Consider the following 25217-nt stretch of genomic DNA (forward strand, 5'->3'; position numbering starts at 1 on the left):
CCTTACATGTAGAGCTTCGTGCTCAAGAACAATCATTAGTTTCATTACTATAGTTACGAGAATTGCAACCAGTTACAACCTTATTGAATTCCTACTTGAAGTCTAGTCTAAACCACCTCGAGAGATCTCTAGACACTTCCACGTGACCCTAGAGGCAGCTCCCGTAACACTTTATTAATTTTCATAATTTCAAAGAATAATTTAAATTTAATATTTTTTATATAGTTATTTTTTATATATATAATTTTCAAATTAATTCTTCAAATAGTTAAAGAATTATGAAAATAAGTAATTTATATAGGAAAATAATATTTTTGTAGAGATTTTGTTATGAAAAAGGATAGTGTGCGATAAACCGGGGCCTCAACTCTTACATCATTAGAATTTAATGAATATTTACAAGAGCTCGATTATCAACAAGCAGAAATACCCACACGTATTTATGTATACCTAAGTACAAATCACACACCATCAAGATACGCATAAGTGAACACCCTACTTACCATCCTACCTCTCCCTCTCACCCTTCCCCCTTTCCCAACTTCCATCTCCACCTCCCCTCCATCCCATATAACCTCCCCTCTCCCCCTCCAAACACTTCCCCATCCCAAAGTGACAAGCAGACTAATGATCGAAATCCAAGGAGCGCTGTACACCACAATCCTGATTTTCCGTAGTATCAAACCTCTCATACACACAAAATACAAAATATGTATACAAACAATACACACACACACACACAGCTCTAGAAGCAAGTTCAAGCAACAGGGAGAGGAGAGACGACACATCTGACAGCGACTCCGAAATGAATATTACACCGAGAGATATGCAATTGACAGCGAGGATAGAGTGAAGACAACGGGGTTCATATCTTCCAGGGGATGAGGGTGCTGATAAAATAATAATAACCATGATGATGACAATCACAATGACAACAACAATCATTAGCAACAATCCCTGAATCCGAATCTGAATCCGAATCTACATCTACATCTACATCTACATCTAGAAATAAAAACTAATCCATCATCTCATCTCATACCCAAGCACACCACTCCTCAAACTCCTCAAAAAACAACACAAATATCATCCAGCCTAGGTATCTACCTACCAAATCCACCAAATCCATTCATACATCTCCCCTTGCGTTCGCTTAACCTCAACTCATATCGAGGTAGTTAGCCTACGAGGTAGAATCTAGACAAGCACGAAAAAGTCCAATCTCTCATTCATAAACTCCCACACAACATCATAGATTCATGAAAGAGTTCAACTTCGACCATAAGCCGTTGAAAAAATGAATCTTTCTTCCTATCAAGAAGCGAATTATTAAAACCCACAACGCCAACAAAATTCAACAAGTGTATAGAACCAAGCATAACAGACAGGTAATTCCGATCAGCCAATCAATCAATCACCAAACCAACAAGTTCAAATATTCTAAATCTCTCAAAAATCTATAACATTGACTCCATGTAGAATCTATATGCAATCTAAGTAATTCCATCTCATCTAACGACCGTATTCTAAAGATATTTGCAACCATCCACCCCCTCCAACCCGCAATCTAGGAGCAACACCTCACACGTGCAAGCAAGCATCTAATAAACCTCCAAAACATATCTACCCGCTTCCTTCAATCTCTCAATCTCCTTCCTTCCATCCACCTTCTTCCCACTAATTCTACCATCTTCCCTAATAGCTTCCTCAAGAACCTCTGTAATATCTGGAACTGGCCAGGTAGGACCACACAAATAGAATGATCCCTCATCCTTAATATACGCCTGGATAATATCCCTAACGGTTTCTCTCATACGATCTTGAATATAGATCTTTTGTTTCTGATCACGAGAGAAAGCTCTTCCTAACAACGTAATGACGCCAGCATCTTGATAAGCTTCCCATTCTTCACCATACAAATATTCTTCGCGTTGATGACGGGATCCCATGTAAAGAAGAATGGAACCGATGTCTTTTCCTTGAGCTTTTTGCATAGCTCTGTATTGAACAAAGGCACGGAAAGGAGCAAGACCCGTACCAAGACCAGCCATGATGAGAGGAGCTGAGTCGAGAGCTGGGAGTTTCATGACGGAAGGCTTGACGGAAGCAGTGACATTTGATCCGACGGGCAGGGAAGAAAGATAACGTGTAGCTTGACCGAAACGATCGCGACCCTTTGGATCAACCCAGGAGACGACGACTATCATGAGAGCGACGGTGTTTGGATTGACGGCTTGAGAAGAGGCGATAGAGTATTCACGACGCTTCATTGGTGAAACGATACGGGCAATGTCGTGGAAAGATGGGTGAGCGGACTTGAATTCAAGAAGGATATCGGCATAAGTGATGGTGTCAACTTCAGCCCGACGTTTGAATTCATTGGCACCTTCTGGACCACCAAGGGTAAGAAGTTCCTTCTTTTCATTCTCATCAGAAGCAAATTCGGCGAGGGCTTCGTAGAATTTCTTTGGTGGTCTACCAAAGATATCGATGTTTTGTACCAAAGATTGGAAGACTGTTCTAGTTTCCCAAACATTGTTATCCTCACGAGATGGGACCTCGACAACATCATCTGCATTGAGACCGTAGAATTTCATGAATTCTTCAACTTCAGCAACATCATTAACAGCATGAATACCAAGAGCTTCCCCGATATCATATTTAAGACCAGAAGTTCCCAAATCAAACTCGATATGGAAAATGTTACGGTCATATGTGATAGGGGTCAAACGACGGTTCTCCTTTACTGTGATTTCATAGGTCTTAGCAGTGAGATCTGGTCGAAGTGCAGATTTAGTGTCATAAGCTTCCTTGAAAAGAAGACCCTTAGCAGCTGCGTGCCAATTACGAAGCTGAGATGGAGCCTCAGTATCTTCCTTTTGGAAGCCAGTAAAGCTGCTGGACTTGATGGTTGAAGGAAGGTTGGGGACTTCAGCCTCAGCATCGACTTCAGCCCAAGTCTCAGGGATCTCGACTTTGCGCACAACCTTCTCGAGATCGGCTACAGCAGCTTGGAATTGCTCTTGGCTTCCATTGATAGCGGCGAGCTTGTCTTTGCCAGCTTCGAGAAGTTCTGGACGAGCAACCTTCAAGAATGCGAGCTCAGCGAACAAAGTTTCAAGAGCAGGTTCTTTCTCAAGAGCTTCTGACAAAGTTGGATCCAAGACAAATAATTCAACATCTCTTTTCTTAATTTCGTTACGAACGAAGCCTGGAATCTTCTTTTCCAAATCTTCGTCTTTGACACCTGGAAGCTTGACAATAATCTTTCCACCCAATTTGACATTCTGCAAGATGGCAATCTCCTTGAAAAGTTTCTCCTCTCCAATGTAGGCGACGTCGGCTTCTTCAATTGGATAAGCAGCCTCGATTGACTTCTTTGAGCTTCGAATATCAGTTCTAACGACACCACCTTGAATGAAGTTGTCATGAGTTTGATTGATAAGGACATTGGCAGCCGAATCTCCAGAAAGGAGTTTGCTAATTGCAGAAGGTGCAGTAGCAGCAGCAGAATCCTCAAGATCGAAGAATGAATATTGTTGAACTTGTCCAACTCTCAAAAGTGAAACGAAGTCATTGAAGGACTTGCCACCAAGTTGATGGAAGATGCTAGCGATGGAAGTAGGTGTGAATACTTGCGATCGAGCATACTTGACATCAACTACCTTGGGAGAAGCTGTGAATTTATCAGAGAACACAGTTGCTGCCAAAACATCCTCATACAAGTTAGAGTGACCAGAAACATCTGTTGCGGCCGTCTCGTCCATAACTTGACCAAGGACTGCAAGATTTCTGACTGATGCAGGAAGAGCCTTCAAGAAAGCTTCCTCTACAAAAGGTCTGTAGACTCTGACATTGATGACGCCAACTTTCTCTCCTTCAGCAGAAAGCTTCTTAGCAACTTGAGTAGCAAGAGAACTCTCAACAGAACCAAATACAACCAGGACGGATTCAGGTGACTCATGTCCACTGTACTCAAAGAGGCCGTAAGATGTACCAAGTTCGCTGTTGAAAGCCTCAAGAAGTGAAGAAACCTTACTTTCAGCATCCGCCCTCTTTCCAAGTTTCGAAATCTCTTCAAGAACTGTCTTGTAGGAACTACTAAGACCAGATTGACTAAGAATGTCAATGACACGAAGAGTATCACGACCAACAGTGATTCCATCATAAGTATGAATGGTTGGAAGAATAGTCGCTAACAGGGTAGAAAACAGAGACATATGTTGGGCTTCATATGCAGATGAACTAGAAACCAAACCAAGTCCCAATTCCTCTGCTACAGTTAAAGCAGTGGCATAGTCAGTGACGAGGCCAGTAGATCCTGGTGCATAGTCAACGGCCGCAACGTGGGCGACAAATGGGTTGGCGACAGAGTACAATAGGGAAAGTTGATCGAGAGTTGAACGCAAGCTATGCAGACTGGAAGAAGAGGCCAAAAGTGATTGAGGGATGTGTCTTTTGGTCAAGTCGAAATCCTTTGAAAACATGTATCCAAGAGCAATTGATCCAGCGCCAGAGCGAGCCTGCATGGGAGAAACTTCTGTAGTATATCCATTGGCATTCTTGGTATTTGCTGCAGCCCAAGACTTGACAGCAACATCCAAATCAAATGATTCTGGGGAATAAGAGAAGATCTTATCGGAGAGCGCATATGCTACTTGTTGAACCAAAGTTTGTGCAGTAACATAGGTAGGACCACTGATCGCATCGTATTCGATTGATTGTCCAAATGGTAAATTGGAAGACTTTTGGGAGAAAGTTCGAAAAGAGGACTCATTTTCGGAATTCCAGGTAGAGTTGAGGGTATCTTTTCCAAATGGGACCTGCAAAGACGAGAATGATTAGACACTGGTAAATAGTTCCTATGATTGTTTCTTTGAATCACCTGTTTAGATCCATCACCTTCTGGCTTAGTATTTATGCCTCTGGTTTGATCATAATCTGTTGTTGCCCCCATTTCTGCGAGTTGATGGGTGGCGGGGTATCTTTGAAGAACTTTTGACAAGACGACAAGAATGCGAATAAAAGAAAGGAAACTTCAAGACAAACTGACTTGACACAATTCTTCCAAGATAAAGAGAATGAGTTTGTTGTAAATAAAGTAAAGACAACAACAAGGTACTCAATCGAAGGATATATTATCCCTTCACAACTTGGCTTTGAAAGGGAAAGATTTATTGGTGTGAGATATATATATATAATCTTTTGGCAAGTCATTGGAATGGAAAAACCGAGATTCCGATCAATCACCTTATTTAGTAATAGGAGAATAGGAAATGCAGTCAAATCGTATGGACTTCTACCATTTGGAACTGGTGAACCTACCTAGAGTATCTTTTCTTTCTTCACTTATTTATTACCGTATCAGAAGATTGATATTAGTGAATGAAGTGAAATTTGGTGAGAGCACGAGAAAGCACGCAATCACCAGCACGCTGAACGCCTTCGACTAAATTATATACCCTTGTCGAGCATGTGAAGGAAGAAAGTTGGACCGATGCCGATACCGGTGACCAGTAGGTTTTCCTTTGTTCTCCATTCTTCCAGTTCTCCAGATTCTCCATTGCGATGCTATTTTGGGAACTTCGAATTTGGCATTGTTAACATTATTTTATTGTTGAAGATAGATCCGATGATATCGAGAGCTTCATAACCGAAGTAATTCTGTCATTCGAACATAAATCAATATCATTTACCTCCCTCGGATGATTATAACTCGCTTCCAATGAGCCTGATAGCCAAGTCAGAATGTAGTGGCATCAATTGGACACATTGGACTGGTAACGGAGGCTGAGGGAGTAATTTTCATTTCACAGTCTAGACGTTTGTTAACCTTTGAAGCGGATAAATTACAAGTCTCAGATGTCCTTGAATCGAATTCCTGAACGTAGGTCGACAAGGAGAATATCAACAGCTAGTGAGTTGTGCATCGAAGTCGATGGTTAAATACACCACAAAATACACGACGAAAAGGAGTATGGTACATTACAAGGTATCAAGTATGATTGTACCGCTTTTGAAAGACCACATATGTTTCAGAGTATGTGTGAGAGTATTTGCAAAAGAAATACGGTTTTCTATTTTGAATCGACACAAAAATCACCAATGCATAGATCAACAAACTCACGTTGTGTTTATTTATCATTATAATACATATGGCTACCTACCATCTGTCTGCTGTCAAAGACCTCAAAACTGTATTATAACACGCAGCTTCAGATTTATCATCAACCTTTATTCATCATCATAATTCATTACTTCTTCTCCGTAGCAGGTCTACTTGGCCCATCAACAGCCTTCTCAACCTGTCCGGCGAGACCATCTTTTGCAGCGTCGAATTGGGAACCGATAGCACCATCCTATGTACAATTAGCTTTTGATGAAGAATCGAGTATACAGAGCACGCTTGAACATTACCTTTGAGAATGGACCACCAATCTTTTCACCGATTTGTCCAATATTTCCATCGGGGTTGAATTGCTTGCCAACAGCACCTGCGGATGAAATGACAGAGGGGTTCTATATTATAAGATCAGCTTGCTGTACTCCAAGATCTCTATCACGGAAAGCAAAGGTAATACTTACGGATGGACTTGTATCCTTCTTCTCACCCGCAACTTGGGAAGCGGCTTCAACACGACTATCTGCCATATTTCTTGAGAAAGTGATTGTTGACGGTTTGAAAATAGTATTTGCAGATTGGGAGAAAGTCTTTCTGGAGATAGTGCGCAACATTTGGAATGAATTATTTCAAGAGTAAATGTAAAGAGGAATTGCAAGAGATTTATATGCTTCGATTGATATTTACTCTGAACGTTCCCTTTCTACCAGTATAGTGCATACCTAAGCTGACATCGTCATACTAAATCATGACATCAAGACTAACAACGCCACGATGAGTGACGATGAATCTCAACCCAAAGGAGAAATCTCTCCTAGGAAACTTTATCCATTTCTGACTTCTGGATTGACATACAAAGGCTCATAGGCTCTAGGTGCTTCCAACACGCCAACTATTATCTCACAGATCTAGGTATCGTATATAACAAATGATATAATTTGATATGCTAATGATATGCGGAGAGCGGGGAATGTTCCGGACCGGTATGTATGATGGTGATGTATGATTACCTACTAGGTAAGTGGAAATGCGATTTCCAATTCTACATGGGAAAGTTGGTAAAGACTGATATCTGAGTACCCGTATCCAATTGCTCGATTCTGCTAGATGACACTCACAGTCTCGTACCCAGGTATCCAGTACCGATACATATTTGCGGTGTAATAATCCGATGTTAGTATGAAGTTACCTCGAGATTACTCCATATCATTACCTCAGAGAGGAGTTTCTTCTCCGAATACAAGAAATAGACATGGCTCTACTGGTATTAGATAGTATGTAGCAAGTATGCACTCGCTGTTGTCGTATTTATGAATTACATACTGCTATCCATACCTACCTATCTATACTCAAACACTCAATCCAGCTCGTCAGTAGAACAAACATGAAACAACGATATAATATAACAATGAGTGTCACCATATATACCCAACCTAGATACCGTGATACACATACATAATATCCAAATATACTCTCATTCAGAGGCAAGACCTATTACAGTAGTGTGGGGTAGGTAGCTCTCAGCTCCGCTCCTAACAACAATGACGTCGTCATATTAACACACACACACGCATGGAATTCGAAATCTTGTCTATCTTATTTTCTGAACATAATTGGTATCTACAAACATACATACAAACAAACAATTCAACAGACAAACACGCAGATACGATTCAATTGAACGAGTTACAAATCAATCACACTTGATTCATGTAAGTTGGTCATATGTCTTCGTCGAGAGTACAAATGTAATTGGGTTCAGTCATGATGGAGCTGGATGCATGACATACTAGGTAACATTTGGTTCTGAAGACCACGCTAATTCAATTGACAGCTTTACCTTTGGAAGAAACACCATACGATACGATAAAACACGATACAAGACACTGCACCACATCAAACCAACCAACCAACCCACCCCAACGAAAAATGTCTCCAACCCCCTTCCTCCGTCTCCTCCGCCTCTCAACCATCACACGCACAAGGTCCCCCCTCATTCCTCGTACCCTCCTCTCCGACCAACCCCTCATCACCCGCTCCTTCACCAACACTCCCACCCTCCTCCTCCCCCGCAAAGACTCCCAACACAAAGACAGCATCGACACGACGGCAACCGAATACTCCAAATCTGGGAGTGACGATGCGGCCGCACGCGAAGGATCCGCCGCATTCGATCCTTCCATTACATCTCCGGAGTCTGAGAAGAGTGAAGCGGGGAAAGGAGGAGAGGGGAATCCGTTGGATGTGAGTCCGGCGAATCAGGAAGTGAGTAAGCCGAGGGGGGGACAGGAGGGGGGGGCGGAGAGGAGTCCCGGGGATAGGAATGTGAGTGGGAGGAAGGGGAGTGGGTTTGGGGGGAAGTAGAGGGGGAGGAGCATAAATGATGAATGGGGTCATGATGAAAATCGGAGAGTAGTCCCCGTAAATGGTTGTAGGAAACGGTAGGAATGAAAGGTGTGAAAAGTGTGAAAGTATGAAAATAGTAGCAATCTACATCCGATGAATCAATCAGTAAATTATTTTGTCTGAAAATACACAATGAACACATCCAAAGTGACACATAGCCCAGCAACAACATAACATAATCCTCCAACCAAGAATCAAAACTCCATTCATTCATCCGTCCATCCATCCAAACAAAGCATATCCCAATCCTCTTCCTCCCCATCACAATTCCCCATCCTCACAACCCCCATCACAACTCCCCCTTTCCCCTCCACTCCGTCTTCCCCAACCTAACAATATCCCTCTGTCCCAACTCCCAGACCCTCGGAATCTCCCCATTTTCCCCATCCCCCCCCCTCATCGCCCTAACCCCCGCCTCCACCGCCGCCCTCCCAATAACCCTCGCATCCTGCGCCCAAAAATCCTGCAATCCCGGATTGACCCAGCCCAACCACCCTGCCACCTTCCTCGCCACAAACTCCGTCGGTCTCGAATCCTCCCTCTCTCCTACTATCAACCCAGGTCTCAGGATAATAATATGTTTCACCCTACTTCCCTTCTTATCTAGCAGTGCTTTCACCGCGTCTTCGAGCTCGCCTTTCATTTTGGAGTAGGGGATCATGGAAGAGGGGTTTGCGCCGTGGGTAGAGACGAGGATGTAGATTTTATTTCTTTCCTGTCCGTTTTCTCCATTCTCCGCGGTCGGCGAAAAAGTAGACGCAAGCTCGAGATTCAAATCGTAGTCGATTTTGCGCTGGGCTTCAATACTACCCGCTTGCGCTTTCGTCGTGCCGAGCGCGGAAAAGAAGAGGAGGGGAGAGGGAGAGAGGGAGGTGAGGAGCGAAGACCATGTTGATGTGTCTGTGGAGGTGAGGGCATGGAGTTTGGGAGAGGTGGTGCTGGGTTTGGGATCGCGGCGAGAGAGGGAGTGGACGGTGGAGATGGAGGGGTGAGAGAGAAGGGTCGAGAGAATGTGGGAGCCCTGGTTGTGTTAGTATTTGGGGGGATGCAAAGGAGGAGAGGGAGATGTAAGGAAAGCGGAAAGGCAGACGTACGACGAGACCGGTACTTCCTACGAGAGATGCTGAAGCCATTGTATATCGTCTGTATCTTCTATACTTTTCGTATTCTTATCTTCAAAGGTACGATATATATCCCACTCGAAATCCTAATATCTCAATATCCAGAATTCAAAAACAATCAGCAAAGACAGAGCAAAAACCCTACCGAATCAAGCGCCCCCTCAAAATCCTTATCCCTCCCTCTGAGTTTCCCATCCCAAAAGCCGAACATGCCATCATCTCATCTCATCTCCACTCTACCCACCCAGTTGGCATGCAAAACGCTTTGTTCCTTCGCCACAAATTTTCGGCGATAACGATATCTATGTAATCATTTTTGGGCCCGTTCAGCGAAGGCTTCTTTTGTAGGCCTCGTTTAACCCTTTGGTCCAATCAAGTCCCGAAGTTGTTCCTTTTCGGAAGTTTTGGGCTTTTTGGACTTTTATCATAGTGATTCTAGGAATGAAGATGAAGATATAATAATAATTGCGGTTTTGCGATTATCGTGATTTCCAAGGGACACAGCATGTAGGCACACAAAACTGTAGTGGTGCAGTGTATGTGAACCGTCGGAATTAGTAACTTTTGAGGATAGAAATTCCAGCGATGTACTGGTCAGTGGAGACTTGGTGAGTAAAGAGTCACTAAGAGCAATACAGCACTCGAATACATAACAACAATATTCATTTCTCATTTAACAGCCATTTATCATCATATCCCCATGTAATCCAGGAACCCCAAAAGAAATGCTAAAACCCCCTCAAAGCGCCAGTCTTAATTCCGTAACCCAAATCTAGTATAAGATATTTCCTATCCAAACCAACAATCGTAATCTAACCACCAAGAAAATATCTTACTTTACAAAAATACGTTACCACCTTCTACCATACAACGAGTCTTCTACCTTTCTAGCTTGAAAAGGTGTTGGTGTAATCTTCCTTGGTGCCGATGAACTTTGTGAACCATAACTATCCAAAGTGGCTGCACTTTTACTTGGACTTCTACTGGCAGATTCCTTCAAGATTCTTGGCTTAGCACCAAGATCATATGCACCAGTAGTAGGCGGAGCATGTTCAGCATCTCTTCTGAATAATTGAAGAATCTCCTTCATTCCCAATTTACCAGCACCACCTTTACCACCTTCAATAGTTTGATTTGCAAGTTCTCGTTTCTTCTCTTGAAGAAGTAAAATCCGTTCTTCAACTGTGTCTTTGATGGTAATCTTGTAAACAATAACATCAATTTTCTGCGTGAGACGATGTACACGATCGATGGCTTGTTCTTCAACGAACTATGAAAGTATGTATTAGTAACTATGATTATGAAATTTAATCTGAGCAGCAACAGAAAATTACTTACAGGGTTCCAGAATGGTTCAAGGATAACTACACGAGTAGCTGCTGTAAGATTGAGTCCTAGAGAACCACACTTCAAACTACAAAGTAAAACTCTGCAATTCTCGTCGTTACGAAGTCGGTCCAAACTAGCCTCACGAAGATCATTCTTCATACCGCCATCGTATCTGGTATATTTGTAACCCTTTTGGCGTAAGAATGGTTCGACAAGATCTAACATCGATGTGAATTGCGAAAAGACAATAAATTTATGCTGAGCGGCTTCTTTTCCGAGGATCTTCATTAGATGTGTAATCTTGGTAGAGGCAGCAATTCTAGAAAGCTCGGCATCTTCATCGGAACCAAATTCGTCTTCAACGTCAGATTCCTCCTCCTCTTCTTCAGAGGAATCATCATCCTCTGACTCCTCAGCAGATTCTTCGGTGTCTTCTTCATCACCACTATCAAGATTGACGACCTTCTTCTTGCCAATATCTTGAATGTCAGGAAAAGAATCATCGAGATCATCATCATGATCCGAATCAAGCCATTCACCACCACCTTCACAATTCTCGTCTTCCCTTCCACCAGCCTTTCCAAGAGTAAGAGCACCACGTTTCTTTTCTCCAACAAGCCATTCGCCTTGCTCTTCTTCTTCTTCGTCATCACTGTCTTCAATAATATTCCTGTTTCTGGGTTTACGGATTGGAACAGGTTTGACCTCCTTGTGCTTCTTGCTCTTCTTGCTCTTTTTACTCTTCTTCTCCTTGATCTTCTTCTTTGGACTAAGCTTCTTCCCAGATATTTCATCCAAATCCGCTTCACAATCCAAACAGCGAATGGCACCTTGTGAGATAGCTTCTTTACCAAGATCAATTTGGCAAACCTCACATTTTTTTGAGCCTACACCTAATGAACCGAACATATCTGCCATCTCATCAACATCTGTTGTTGATTTCGATTTAGGGTTGCTGGTTTCTGCTGAAAGTGCATCGGTATCTTTTCCTAATTTATTTCCAACCAGTTTTGGATGATTACAAGCTTGTCTCAAACGCAATAGCAATACCAAAGCACTTGCGTAGTTAACTTTGCTTCCACCCATCATCTCTTCAATACTTGCATCGGTACGTCTTTCCAGTCTTTCATAAAATCTGCGCTCCTCTGGCGAGAACTCTGCAAAGACCTTTTCAATTTTTCGTTCGACGACCTTAAAACCTGTTGAATTGGCTTGTCCAGGAGCAGAAGGCTTTCCTCCAGGGTTGAGGGCTCCATCTTTCTTTAAAATGTCCTTGGTACGTCGCTTCATGAAAATCTGCAAGTAGTGACGAAGACGCTTGATAGCAACATCACCCCTACCATTTTTCATTGGTCGGTCGATTTGATCCTTCCATTCGCGAAGGTTGTCGTAAGGCTTAATTCTCAAGAATTTGATCAAACTTTGCAATTCATCCAAATTGTTTTGCATCGGCGTTCCTGTCAAGCACCAACGGTATTGACTTCTAAGTGAATAACATGCTTGTGTAGCTTTGGCGTTTCGATTTTTGATAGTATGGGCTTCATCAAGAATGACTCTGTACCAATGTATACCAAAACAGCCGACCTTGACACCTTCATCATCATCGTCCTTAGACGAATTACCCCATTCTGAAACGAGGATTTGATATGTTGTAATAACGACATCGAATTTTCTGAGATCCTGGAATCGCTTCGTACGTTGAGGGCCATGATGAACACAAACACGAAGAGAATGACTCTCTTCAACTTTGTCTTTGATTTCGGCTTCCCATTGTCGAATAAGTGCAAGAGGTGCAACAACCAAAGTACATTTGTCCAGACCAGAAGGTAATTTGCGTTTACTGTGAGTTTCGTCTGAACTTGATGGTTTGGGATTGCTCAAAATGAGTGAAATCGATTGTAGTGTCTTTCCCAAACCCATATCATCGGCAAGAATGCCTCCTTTTGGTACCATGCCTTTCTTTCCTGTGCCGATTTCTCGACCAATCATCCATTCTAAACCTTCAACCTGATGCGGGAGAAGTTTTACGTTGATTCCTTCGACAGTTCCATCATCTTCCTCCTCCTCCTCCTCTGATGCAACTTCGAGCTTCTCTTCTGGTTCAACATTTAATCCATCCATTTTTGCCATCAACTCATCAACCTCCGCATCCTTCTTCTTTCTGCGTGATCTTGTTCTTGGTTTCGTATCTTCCTCATCCTCAATAACGCCCTCTAAAAGTGCCTTTAGATCTTCTTGTGCCTTTGCAGGATCAACATAGGTATGTGGTTCATTGTAGTTTGGCTTGCCCATGGTAAGGTCAATATAATTGCTAGATGAATAGGTATTCACGGATTGGAAACCACCTCCATTGTTGTTTGGAAGGGAGCCGAATGTCGGTGCAGGTGCAGGGTGAGTTGTTGCATATGATGATGAGCCAGGAATCGGTGCACGAACTGCTGGCTGACTGTATTCCGCTGGTGCTCGCGGCATAAGGGGGTTGATAATCTTTCGGGCAACATCTTTTGCTGCTTGCAAATGTGGATGTGCTACGTAGATGTTAGCACCGTGACATAACATGGCACATGCATACATACATTGTCTTTCTGGATCTTTATGAAATTCGGGACGGGATTTTGGTTGAATGAATAATTCGGAGTATTGTTGCTGAGATTTATGATTCAATGGAGACTGTGGAAGCGTAGCTTCTCCGAATCTAGGAATACTGGATAGATGATTTGCTGTATTGCTTTGCGAGGGTCGATATTGATCCTTGGGTTCTTCAGGTCGAGGTGCCTGCACCTTTGCTGGAGATATTTCCCGAACCATATTGTTTCCTTTCTCAACAGGATATCTGTCGAATCTTGTAGTGTCAAGCACAACCACAGTTCCTTTCCTAGTCGAACCTAAATTGGATGCTCGACCAACTATTTCGAGGGACGAATCAAAGAGTGCAGTTGAATCACCAAGGTCACTCAAAGATGGACTATTCTCCGTCACTGGAGAAGGGAGAGTTCTTCGATAGTTGTGCGGTAGACGGATAGCTGGTGTTGTTGTTTTCGAAGTGTCGACAACTCTTTTGAACTTGTGTTGTTTAGTGATTGTATTTCTATTCTGACATTTGAATTTTGGTGTTTCCGTTGATCCAATGGTATTTAGCGGGGTGAATCCACCTCTGGTTGCTATCAGTAAATAAAATTCGAGATGACCCTCCACCTTTGAAATTGTGGATATAAATGGCTTACTTCATGAGGCTCAATAATAAGACCTTACTGTTATTTCAGGTTTTATGCAAATATCGGTGATTTTGTTTGTAAAAGGATTTATCACATAGAAAGGCGCGTCAAATTCTTAAACCAAGGGAAAAAGTGCAAAATCATGGTTGTTGGCATGGAAACCTTATCACCAATCAAAAACCACTTTACACGACCCTACCATAGAATGGCAGTATGATATGGAAATTCATTAATAGATACAAATTCAAGTGATACTGAACTTTATGCTTCTATATTGATAGTATTCATTAACTCCAATGTCATAAATCCAGAGCGATCAAACCGGACAAGATCAAGAAATAGGAAGTGTAATTCCTGAGCTCCAGCACTCACTCACACATTTCAACCTCACTGGGAGCCAACCAACAAACTCAGCACAACTAAGTTTTAGGGCATCTTATTAGTCTGATTGTCGCCTCTTCTGCAGCCGAGGAAACTTCACCATGTGTTTGGGGATGGTCTATACGGCGGAATAGAGGTGGCATGCCTGCACTCCTAATGCCGTTGTACAAGCTAGATTCCTGTAAGTCTGAATGGCTAATCAGGGAGTGATGAATACAAGCTCATGAGGTGAATGCATATGTCGTTTGTGAGCCATATACAAAGAACAAGTCGACCACATCTAGTCCGTCTAGATAGATTATTATAGTAAGTAGCAGCTACAAATGGTCAATATGTGTAGGTATATAAAAGAATAAATGACATGCTGTTGGAGTGAATTTCTTCAATTATTAATGTATGGGTATCATGAGCAACAAATTTCTATACAATTTAATGGCATCAGGCGGTAAGATTTGATGGTGCAACCTCTTCATCCTCCATTTCCTCATCTTCATCTTCGTCCTCATCTGAAGAGACATCACTAGTATCGTCTTCAGATTCCTCACTTTCATCACTTTCCACCTCTGGTCCGTCTCCAGTTGCTTCGACATAGGCTTTTTCTAGCATAAAAGTTTCTGGAAGTTCATCCGACTCAAATACATACAAAGTAGGAAACTCGAGGATTGTGCGATTCTCCAAGACTTTGGAAAGTGGCTGTGTTGGGTCTAAAGGTATCAATACTTTAGGATATGATGATCGAGTCTTAGGTCGATGAAGATAGAAACGATACTTGGAATCAAGCTTCGGTAGTGCATGAGTTTGGCGTATGGAGTTCTGGTTGTTTGATAAAATTGGGTGATCCAAAATTGTATTCCAAGCACCAGTCGAATCCTGAAATAAAGAAAGCGGTGATATATCCAACGAACGTTCATCTGTCTTGACCCTCTTAGCCTTGTTTTCTTTCAATTCGTCTGCCTTCCTTTTTTTCAGGGCTGCCTTTTCCTCTGGTGTCATGCTCAGCCTTCGTTGTTCTTCCAAGAGCAGAGAGTAGGTATCGTTTATTGACCATTTGTCTATCGATTTATGCAATATCCTTCCGCCTGCATCTGCCTCTCGAATCCATTCTATCTGCCAATTCATACACTTCTGCGATTTGCTCCAACTAGATGTATTCTCCAAATTTCTAGACATCCCGCTGGGCGCTTTGAATACCGTTATTCCAGAATTTTGAAGCATTTTAGTGAGAAAGTCTTCACGCTGGTTGCCTCTGCTTTTGTTGGGTCGTCTTCTATCGTCCTTGGGGCCTTGCCTTGCCAACTCAAGCTCCATTTTCTTTACAAGTCCTCGCTCTTCCACTATCTCCTTTTCCGATCTCTCAATTCGATGCTCAATTGAATGAAGGAAGTTATAATCATGATCAATGCCTGAAGGGGTTGCCAATTGCGATCTTGGTTTGTAGACAGTAGGATCGCGAATACCAGAGCATGTTGACCAGACTTTGTGACGCTTGGAGCAGGGAAGTGAACATGTTTGTTGAGAGCATCGTGGGCATGTATATTTCGTGGGATTAATATGACAGATGCGACATAATGAGGATAAAAGAGGATCTGACATTGTCGAGGAAGAAATTTATTGATATAAATGTTGTAGCGATGATAGATGATTTTGTTAAATCTTGTTATCGGAAAACAAAAATTATTATCGTAGCCTTGCAGCTAGTATGGAGAATTTATGACTAGCGCGAGGCCACCAAAGCGGGACAAGGCTGGATTCCCCATGACAGAGCCCTGATTGGCCGAATCGAATATATCATTCTCAATTGCTCCCAAATACATCTAAATGAGAGCCCATTCAATACTATGCCGTCGGTAGAAGGCTTATCAGGGACAAATTACCACCTTTTGTCTCAGTGAGTCTGCCCAGCGATTACCACTCCTTCGACCACATACCTAAGACCTAGGAGGTAGACCTCAAAATACTTATCATGTTCATCTCCCTTCTCGCTTGCCTTGACATCATATGTATACCCCAATTCTTCTACGGGTCTCCAAAGTCTCATATCCCAGACGGTCGTCGAGATCAACAGAAACAAAACAAAAAGCGAGACACATACAACAGTGGGGATTCGCTGGTGGTCACCCACCCAACTACTAATCCACCGATCTGAAGCTTGTGTATGGCAGAGCGGACGGGATGCCCAATTCTCTTCAGTCTATGGTCGTATGTGGCAGGGTTAGAGATATTAGACGTTATATCTAGAGTCAAGGGGCAGGCAATAGACTCCAGAGGCAAACAGCCCATCAAGATTTAAGATGCAATAATATTAGAGATTTAGATCTTCCTCCACCTTGGACTTTGTGTGGGAAACACACTAAACTGATGAATCATGGAATAGTGAGGCCATCTTTGGGATTCTGACTGTCACAAACCTCCAACTCAACCCAATTTTCCCGGAACGAAGGGGTGACCAGCACTAAGTCCTCCATCCACAGCCCAAGCCTGACCATTCACATAACTACTCTCCTCACTTCCTAAAAACAATGCCACCCTAGCTACCTCATCGGCATGTGCACCTCTTCCTAGCGGATTTAATTGGCCAATCTTCTTTTCCGATCCCCTGGCGCGTGCAGCTTCATACATCGGTGCTGTCATACCTGTTTCGATGACGCCAGGACAGATAGCATTGACGCGAATTCCAGTGCCTGCTAGTTGATAGGATATCGTTTGGGCGAGGGAAATGACGCTAGATTTGGAGGCAGAATAATCGCTGGGCCCTGCATTGGAACGTAGACCAGCAACTGAAGCGGTGGCTATTATACTACCAGATGGATATTGCTTATCCGGTGATGTTAACATCATAGCTGGTGCCGAGTATTTGGCTGCCATTGCCACACTATCTTTGAAATTAGTATTCAGTCTGCTGCTAGGAAAGTTGTTGATATTTTACCTGACAACATTTGTTCGTAGAGTAGATAGAAACTCATCTGAAGAAATATCCGTAAATACTTTATTTGTGCCTACAATTCCCGCATTTGCAAAGAAGATATCTAATCTTCCATACGTCTTCACCGCATGATCAATAACCTCCTTCACAGATTGTTCATCCGCTGCGTCAAACTTCCGCGTGTGTACTGCGACACCAGGGTATAATGATGCAAGTTCACGTTTATGGGTTTCGAGATTCGTATCATTGTAATCGCATATGTATACAGCTCTTGCGCCATTCTGCGCAAACTGATGTGCTGATGCTCGTCCAATTCCCAGAGGACTATTGGTCCCTAGAAGATATGTTAATATTGTAGAATTTGGCCTGGAAAGGAAATAATTACCTGTTACAATGACCACTTTTCCTTTGACTCTCGGGCCGGTTGAATCTGGTGCAATTTTCTTGAGAATTGGGATATTTTCAAAGTTACCCTGATCTTCAATGGGTTTCACAAGCTGCTGAGAAAGTGCTGCGAGTCTTCTCTTTGCGGATGCCGACATAATGGGTATTAAATGATTATTTATGTTTGACAAAATACAACCCAAATTCAAATGCTGCTTAGAATCCAACAACAAAAACCAGGGAAATCAAATATTTGAAGAGAAACAGAAGAGAAGGATTTGAATGTTCAACTGGGTATCTAACCTAGGTAAAAAGAAGAGACACTGTTTCGATTAATCGAATAGGGAGTAAAATAATAATAACAAGGCGGGGGAATCTGCAAGTATTCCCGAATAAAGTCTGGGGTAAGGTAAGATCTCCAATTGCCTCGGCCCTCGCCGCCCTATCCTATGCAAGTATGCAAGTATGCAAGTATGCAAGTGTGCAAGTATGCAAGTGTGCAAGTACCTAGGTACCGTGGGTAGGTAAGTAATAAGCACGGCGCTTTGAAAGGGATTTTCGTTTGATCTCGCTCGTCTCGTCTGTTTGATTTACTTTGAGCTCTGATCTTTTCATTGAGCGTCTCGAGAGCGCTGCGGACAACTAACTATAACTAGGTATGTACAACACACCCATCTATAGGAATCCTCAACTCCATTGATCCCTTAATCACCTTGATCCGCCTGATCTACCTTTCGAAGGGTAATCTACCTAGGTATACACAATGTGAGCGTCTGCATATGCGATCACCAAAGGAAAGGGCGGGATTGAGTGATACTCTGTAACACATGGTGGTATTTATTAGCAGAGAAGAAAGCATAAACCCAACAGAAATTCATATGCGCCATTTCTAAGACAGAAATTGGCTCATAGAATGCAGAATTACGTCTTCCGATATGAAGAGAACATGAATCGTTGTTCCTCTCCTGTACTATACTCTATATCTTCGTTGGGTGTATAACAATTGATGAGACCTCACATACTCATCGAAACTATATGTGAGTTTTTTGTTTTTTTGGCTTTTTCTTATCTTATACTGGGTTGTATATCTATAGAACCTTTGCTTGTTTTACATATTCGCCATTTTTTTGGAATAGTGCTCGGTGTCACACAAAATACGCGAGTTATCAGTGATGATGATGTCTCGACCTTTATTAACGAAAAAGGCATGGAGCTACTACGAATGTAAATCAACATTATCTACCAATTCCCATACATTACACGGCCAATTTTTCTTATTACAAACTCCAGCCTTTACAGAATCTTCTTATGTTTCTTCTCTTTCTCAATCCTTTACAAATTCTATTTTGAGATTTCAAGAGGAAAGTGAATATAATTGGAACAAATGGGAGGATTCATTTGTTGATATCGACCAAGATACAGTAGCGATGGAAAATGATATCACGGGGCATCTTTCCAGGACAGCTTCAGCCGCCTCGATGAGGAGTCAACGGTCGCAGACAGTACGTGGAAAGTCACGAAGACTGGCTTCGCAGATATCCAGTTCCGCATCATCGATATCGGATAAATCATTGACTTCATTCCCCTCATTCTCGGGGGATTCGCCAACACAAGAACGATCCCACTTCATACTACCTACAAACGATGGAATTGCGAATCGAAAGGCTTCCGCCGCAGCTTCAATTGTCGATAGCTTAACTACATCCTCCCCTTCTTTGCACAGTCGTTCTGCCTTGTTCGATGATGCACCATTAGGCTCCTCTCAAGTACCTGGATCAGTGCATCATGCAAACGACGAACATATCGAGAGATTGATAGCAAGGAATGGAGCTATCAAGTTGGTCAGACAAATCGCAGAGGATTTAGCTCGACGAGATGCGCAAATAGCTGCGCTCAGACGCAAAGCAGAAGAAAGAGAGAGGTCATTGAAAAAGATTATTCTGGAATGTGGTTTATCGAACCTGGATTTAGAAACTCGTCTGCGAGCCATCGAAGGCGAACGAAAACTCTCGGGTGCTCCAGCTCCACCCAGCGAATCTGCGCTAGAGGATCTAATGAATGATGCTATGAGTGAAACAGTGGTCGCAGGTGAATTGGAAAGTTTGGAAAATGATGCTACAATACGTGCTAAAGAGCCCTCGCCAGGTAAATCGACTACTGGAACGTCAAGAGGATGGAAGGATTATATTTGGGGTGGGACAAGTAAGACAAGTCGTACAACCAGCCGGGCAAGCAGCATCAATGGGGATGTGATCACCAACAGCGCAACCGCTCATGCGCGCAGTGGGGGCCCAGGTCGACGCACAATTCTACAAAATGATATTTTCCACCCACCAGATGCTGTATCCTCCCTGGAAAGTTTGAGCCGACCTCCCAGCAGTGGTTCAATAGCTGGCAATCGACAAAGGAAGCAATCTAGTCTAGCAACTTTGGCACTAAAGCTTGTTGCCGGTACCGCGACTGTTCGTGATCCGGATGGTAAAACAGGTCGCGGCAGATCGAACAGTGCCGAAACTGAACCATCAGATCGTACTCCTTCTAGAACTAGTACCAAATCCACAACTTCTGCTCGGGCGGTACCAAAGATGAACCCTAGAGCCATTCGCAATCCTACCCCGTTGACACAAAACACGACTGTTGCTGCACAGGAGAGATGGGATACAATGGGGTCTAGTCCACAGGGCTCTAGTACCACGGTGAAGGAGAATTTTGGTCCCGTCGAGATGGATACAATTTTAGCACCAGAAGATCAGCCACCAACCTTGATGCAATATAGAAACTACAACAATCCAGATTTTCTGACTGACCGATTCGGATTTATTTATGATCAGCGACGCAAGAAAAGGCAAAGAGAAGCCGCTGAGAGGATGCGAAAAGGAAAGAGAGGTAGTCGCGTAGAGATGCTTAGTGGTGGGAGGAGTAGCACTATCTCCGCTGCAGTAACTGAAGGCGATGATATCGATGATCTTCGGCCTGGTTCACCCGGATCCACAGCAACTGACGACAAGGTTGATGATGAAGATAAGCCAGTCAAACGTTGGCAAGACTATCTCAAGATAGCAACATTTCCCACGGAACTGCTAGCCCATACACCATCAGGTAGTATGCCTGCCTTTGAAGTCATGGAAGGAGGCGAGGTGCCAAGATCCCCTGGAATATTAACCGAAGAAAGAGGATTTGTTCCTTTGGCGACTACATCAGCCCCTGCATTGTCTATCGCATCAGATGCCGCCACAATCTCCAAGCCTACACCCTCAACGACTTCTACACCCGATCCTACACCAGAAGATACTGAACCTGTCAAGCTATTGCTACAACAACTGGGTGAAGTTCATGATTCCCTGCAAAGAGACAAAACAGTACGATGGAATGATTTCCTTCGCAAAGTCAGAGCCGAACGTAAACGTGAAGGAGAGGCTGCTGCTGCCGCTCTTGCCTCGAATACAGACCTACGGTCCCACCGGCCTATACCAGTTATGCCCGAAGCAAGCTTAGCAGATGGAGAAATGATTGGTGTTTCTGGTTTGGGCAATAAAGGAAAAGTTGGCCGTGCTAAGTGGAATGAGTTTAAGAATCTGGTTCTTGGTGGTATCCCAGTAGCATACAGGGCTAAAATTTGGGCCGAGTGCTCTGGAGCTTCTGCGATGCGTATCCCAGGTTACTATGATGACTTAATAGCTCGTAGTGAGGAAGATGATGATCCGGTAGTTGTTACTCAAATTCAGATGGATATCAATCGTACATTGACGGATAATATCTACTTTCGAAAAGGTCCCGGAGTCGCTAAGCTCAACGAGGTACTCCTAGCCTACTCGAGAAGAAATCATGAAGTTGGGTATTGTCAAGGAATGAATTTAATTACTGCATGTTTATTGCTTATCATGCCAACTGCAGAGGATGCTTTCTGGGTCTTGACTAGCATCATTGAGCATACCTTGCCACCTGGATACTATGATCACAGTCTTCTAGCTTCCAGAGCAGATCAACAAGTCTTGCGACAATATGTCACCGATATCCTTCCCAAATTATCCCAACATCTAGATGACCTCTGTATCGAGCTCGAAGCCCTCACTTTTCAATGGTTCCTCAGTGTCTTCACTGATTGTCTATCGGCAGAAGCCTTATTCAGAGTATGGGACGTCGTACTTTGTATGAATGATGGTAGCACATTTCTCTTCCAGGTCGCACTCGCTCTATTGAAGCTCAATGAACAGCAATTACTTCAATGCTTATCGCCTGCAAATGTATACACCTATATTAATCATCAAATGACGAATCATGCCATCAGTATTGATGGATTAATCCATGCTTCAGAAGGATTACGCAAAGTAGTTAAGAGAGATGAGATTGAGATTAGAAGAGCAAAGGCTATTGAGGCAGAAAAGGATTTAGTTAAACAGCGAGAGGCAAGGAATGCAGCACGCAAAGCTGAGAGAGCTGAAAGAGCTGCGGCATTAGGGTCGAGTCCGGAAATTTCAATATCTTCGCCAACAAAGGATAAGGATACCGGGAGTGATGAATCGGCCGAATTAACAGTTAGGTCGCCAATGCCAGTCAATGATGATGTGGATTAGACGTGGGAGTGATTGCATCGAAAGGATGTTTCCAGCTTCGGAAACACATTTCGGTAAATCTGAGGGGTGGATCTTGCATTTACAACGGAGCAGAGCGAGTTTGGGAATGATACCCTGGTTTCTCAACTTTGTGTTTCCTTTCGGGCCGTTTCTTTTGTTTTTGGATCATGGATACTGGGGGGTCGTTCCGGGGGTAGAAAGTGAAGAATACTTGTACATATGATAGGAAGATTCGAAAGGGTGATGGGTGGTTGGATGAAAGATTTGTTATGACAGGGATGATGTTGAACAATACCCTTATACGCAAGCGTTAGACATTCAATAGTATACGAGGAATTCAATACTATATCAATCACTAAATGGATGTAGAAGCTTGAGTTTGTGTGATGTGAACGTATGTGTGTGAGTGAGCTACTGTTGGTTACATGGAATGATGGGATATATTATATACAGTTGAGATAATCCCTTTGGATATTGGTACAGATGCTTTAATTTCTCAAAATGATTCATTTAACACAACTCGAAACAACGAAAGTATCAATCACAGCTTGAGACAAATCAAAAAATTGGAAAACAGCATTTATCGAAAACTTGAAGCAAGTGAAGAGTATTCCATCAGTTCATCTAGATAACTAACTCATGAGCTACCCTAACCTCATCAAAATCTCAACAGCAAACGCCAGCTGGGTATCATAAAATTGCAAAACCAACTTTCCGCTCAGGAGTCTGCCGTGCAAATATCTGAAATCTGTGGTTGTGTATGTATATGTGTATGTATGACACATCATCATCATCATCATCATCATAGCCATGTCTAAAGCCATAGCCCTACAACTCTCCATCACATCCTCATTAGACTCCCCCTCCACCCTACCATCTTAACCCTCTCTACCCGTCTCCCTCTCCTCTCTCCTCTCCTCCCTCTCCTCTCTCCCAACCTCCTCAATCTCCCCCCTCTCCCTCCCAATCTCCTCAATCTCCGCCCGCAACCTCTCATTCCCATCCATCAACACCCTCCTCAACTCCGCCTGAGCGGAAACCGCTTCGAGCGCCTCGTGCATTTCGCGCAGTTGTTTTTCGCGCTGCTGACGGAGGATTTTGGCGCGCTCGTTTTTGAGTTGCGTGACTTGGAGGTGGCAGGAGGCGCAGAGTTGGGGGAGGAGCGGGGTGTGTGCTGTGAGGGGTGTTTAGTAGGAAGTAGGAAAGAGAAGGAAAAAACTTACGACCCTCGATAGGAGGCAAATCCGCATCACAAATCGCGCAGCGCGGATCTTCAAAAATCTCGAAATCGAGCCCAGAGGTTTCTGGGCCGGGGAGTGTGTACTGGTTTTGGTGAGTTCCTGTGGGATTATTCGCGCGGGAGTGTTTTTTGTTTTTGGTGGGTTTTTGGTGGGTGAGTTTGGAAGATGAAGATGCGAATGTCGATGTCGATGTCGATGTCGATGTGGATACCGATGGGAAAGACATTGATATTGTGGGTGTGGAAGTGGTTCTCGAAAGTAGTTTTTTGGTGTGGAAGATGTCGAGCCAGGAGTGAGGTTTCATGGTTTTTATTTAGAGCTTTTTATGTTGGGAGGATGGGTGTGGAAATGGGAATTGGAGATTACTACGGAAGAGTGAATTGTTGATGTGGTGATGTTTAGGTCGGTTACTTGGAGTTGGTATTCATTAATTTGGATTGTATGGATGCATTTGCCTGATGGGTATTCAGGTGTCGTGTGATTTTGTCTTTCGTATGGTAGACAACAAGGTTATTTGACAAATTAAACTAAAGATCAATGATGGGCGGGAAGTCGAAGCAAATTTTGGTCTTCTCTTTACAAAGTACTGTACAATCTTTGAAATGAGTGAATAAAGATATTATTGCTCGGCCATAACAATATCTTGTATTAAATTCATACTTCTCATGTGACTTCAAGTGAAGGTATACCTACAGCTTCTGGCTACAAGACAGTGAATTCTGAAAGTCATAAAAAGATCAGGTATTGGAAGTTTTCATGCGGCATGAATTTACGAGAAGATTTGAGTCCGCCATTTGATGAATGCCAGTTTCGTTTCATCGCATCCACTTCATACAATCTGTTTCTTTCTTTCTTTCTTTCATTGTCCGTCTTCAACAAGCACATCGCAAAGTGTTACAAGTGCCCAGGTGGTCAAAGACTTGAATGGCAAGACGGAAAAGGAATCTGCAGACGATATTGATGGGAATTTATTACAATCTCACTTGAGAGTTCATGTTTTGGAGCCTGCGAGAAATCTTTGTTGAGGTTTTGGTATTGCAGTCTCACTTGAGAGTCCATATTCTAAAGCTTGCGAGAGATGTTTGTGTTGGGGTTTTTGTAGATTTTTATAGATTTTTGTATATCATGAGGTTTTTTACCTCTATGTCAGGTTTATACAGAGTTGTATGTTTTACTGATGTTGATGTATAATTATATCATATGATTTGGTGTCTTTTGAGAATGGGGAGGGGAGGAGGGGAATCGGAACACTACCCCTCCTCTCCAATGGTAAAAAAAGAGAATAGAAGAGGGGATGGAAGGAAGAGAGCGAAAGAGAGAGAGAAGAGAAAAGCGAACTGAGTGAGAAAGGCTCTCGACCAATGTGTTCAACGAAAACCAAGATGGAGGATGAGAACTAGCAGATCGATGTAAGGGTGTTGATTCTATGATACGTGCTGCTGGAGTGACATCATGAAATTTGAGACTTGTCATGCAGTATCCTTCTTCTGTTTCTCATAGCCAGAGCCAAATAGGGGCAGTG

The 25217-nt window shown here is 43.0% G+C and overlaps 9 protein-coding genes across 9 annotated transcripts; 2 read left to right on the top strand and 7 right to left on the bottom strand.

The window, feature by feature from the left end:
* Window positions 1-1601: 1601 nt before the first annotated feature.
* Window positions 1602-4957, bottom strand: EAF01_010614 (uncharacterized protein; the record flags this gene model as incomplete). The annotated part of the gene is made up of 2 exons (XM_038918871.1): window positions 1602-4823; window positions 4886-4957. 2 exons carry the CDS (start codon window positions 4955-4957, stop codon window positions 1602-1604), a joined length of 3294 nt encoding a protein of 1097 aa, XP_038765574.1.
* A 1297-nt stretch (window positions 4958-6254) lies between these two features.
* EAF01_010615 (uncharacterized protein) lies at window positions 6255-6735 on the bottom strand (the record flags this gene model as incomplete). The annotated part of the gene is made up of 3 exons (XM_038918872.1): window positions 6255-6359; window positions 6418-6519; window positions 6586-6735. 3 exons carry the CDS (start codon window positions 6733-6735, stop codon window positions 6255-6257), a joined length of 357 nt encoding a protein of 118 aa, XP_038765575.1.
* A 1315-nt stretch (window positions 6736-8050) lies between these two features.
* EAF01_010616 (uncharacterized protein) lies at window positions 8051-8485 on the top strand (the record flags this gene model as incomplete). The annotated part of the gene is made up of 1 exon (XM_038918873.1): window positions 8051-8485. The coding sequence occupies one exon, from the start codon at window positions 8051-8053 to the stop codon at window positions 8483-8485; it is 435 nt and encodes a 144-aa protein (XP_038765576.1).
* A 331-nt stretch (window positions 8486-8816) lies between these two features.
* EAF01_010617 (uncharacterized protein) lies at window positions 8817-9660 on the bottom strand (the record flags this gene model as incomplete). The annotated part of the gene is made up of 2 exons (XM_038918874.1): window positions 8817-9548; window positions 9622-9660. 2 exons carry the CDS (start codon window positions 9658-9660, stop codon window positions 8817-8819), a joined length of 771 nt encoding a protein of 256 aa, XP_038765577.1.
* An 838-nt stretch (window positions 9661-10498) lies between these two features.
* On the bottom strand, window positions 10499-14206 carry EAF01_010618 (uncharacterized protein; the record flags this gene model as incomplete). The annotated part of the gene is made up of 4 exons (XM_038918875.1): window positions 10499-10918; window positions 10987-13505; window positions 13554-14131; window positions 14202-14206. 4 exons carry the CDS (start codon window positions 14204-14206, stop codon window positions 10499-10501), a joined length of 3522 nt encoding a protein of 1173 aa, XP_038765578.1.
* An 805-nt stretch (window positions 14207-15011) lies between these two features.
* On the bottom strand, window positions 15012-16166 carry EAF01_010619 (uncharacterized protein; the record flags this gene model as incomplete). The annotated part of the gene is made up of 1 exon (XM_038918876.1): window positions 15012-16166. One exon carries the CDS (start codon window positions 16164-16166, stop codon window positions 15012-15014), a length of 1155 nt encoding a protein of 384 aa, XP_038765579.1.
* An 822-nt stretch (window positions 16167-16988) lies between these two features.
* Window positions 16989-18038, bottom strand: EAF01_010620 (uncharacterized protein; the record flags this gene model as incomplete). Its single annotated transcript, XM_038918877.1, has 3 exons — window positions 16989-17445; window positions 17500-17830; window positions 17882-18038. 3 exons carry the CDS (start codon window positions 18036-18038, stop codon window positions 16989-16991), a joined length of 945 nt encoding a protein of 314 aa, XP_038765580.1.
* A 1020-nt stretch (window positions 18039-19058) lies between these two features.
* On the top strand, window positions 19059-22454 carry EAF01_010621 (uncharacterized protein; the record flags this gene model as incomplete). The annotated part of the gene is made up of 1 exon (XM_038918878.1): window positions 19059-22454. One exon carries the CDS (start codon window positions 19059-19061, stop codon window positions 22452-22454), a length of 3396 nt encoding a protein of 1131 aa, XP_038765581.1.
* An 878-nt stretch (window positions 22455-23332) lies between these two features.
* Window positions 23333-23921, bottom strand: EAF01_010622 (uncharacterized protein; the record flags this gene model as incomplete). Its single annotated transcript, XM_038918879.1, has 2 exons — window positions 23333-23628; window positions 23678-23921. The coding sequence occupies 2 exons, from the start codon at window positions 23919-23921 to the stop codon at window positions 23333-23335; spliced, it is 540 nt and encodes a 179-aa protein (XP_038765582.1).
* Between the last annotated feature and the right edge of the window lie 1296 nt (window positions 23922-25217).

Source organism: Botrytis porri, assembly GCF_014898465.1.
Source record: "Botrytis porri strain MUCL 3234 chromosome Unknown BPOR_017, whole genome shotgun sequence".
In the NCBI taxonomy this organism is placed as follows: Eukaryota; Fungi; Ascomycota; class Leotiomycetes; order Helotiales; family Sclerotiniaceae; genus Botrytis; species Botrytis porri.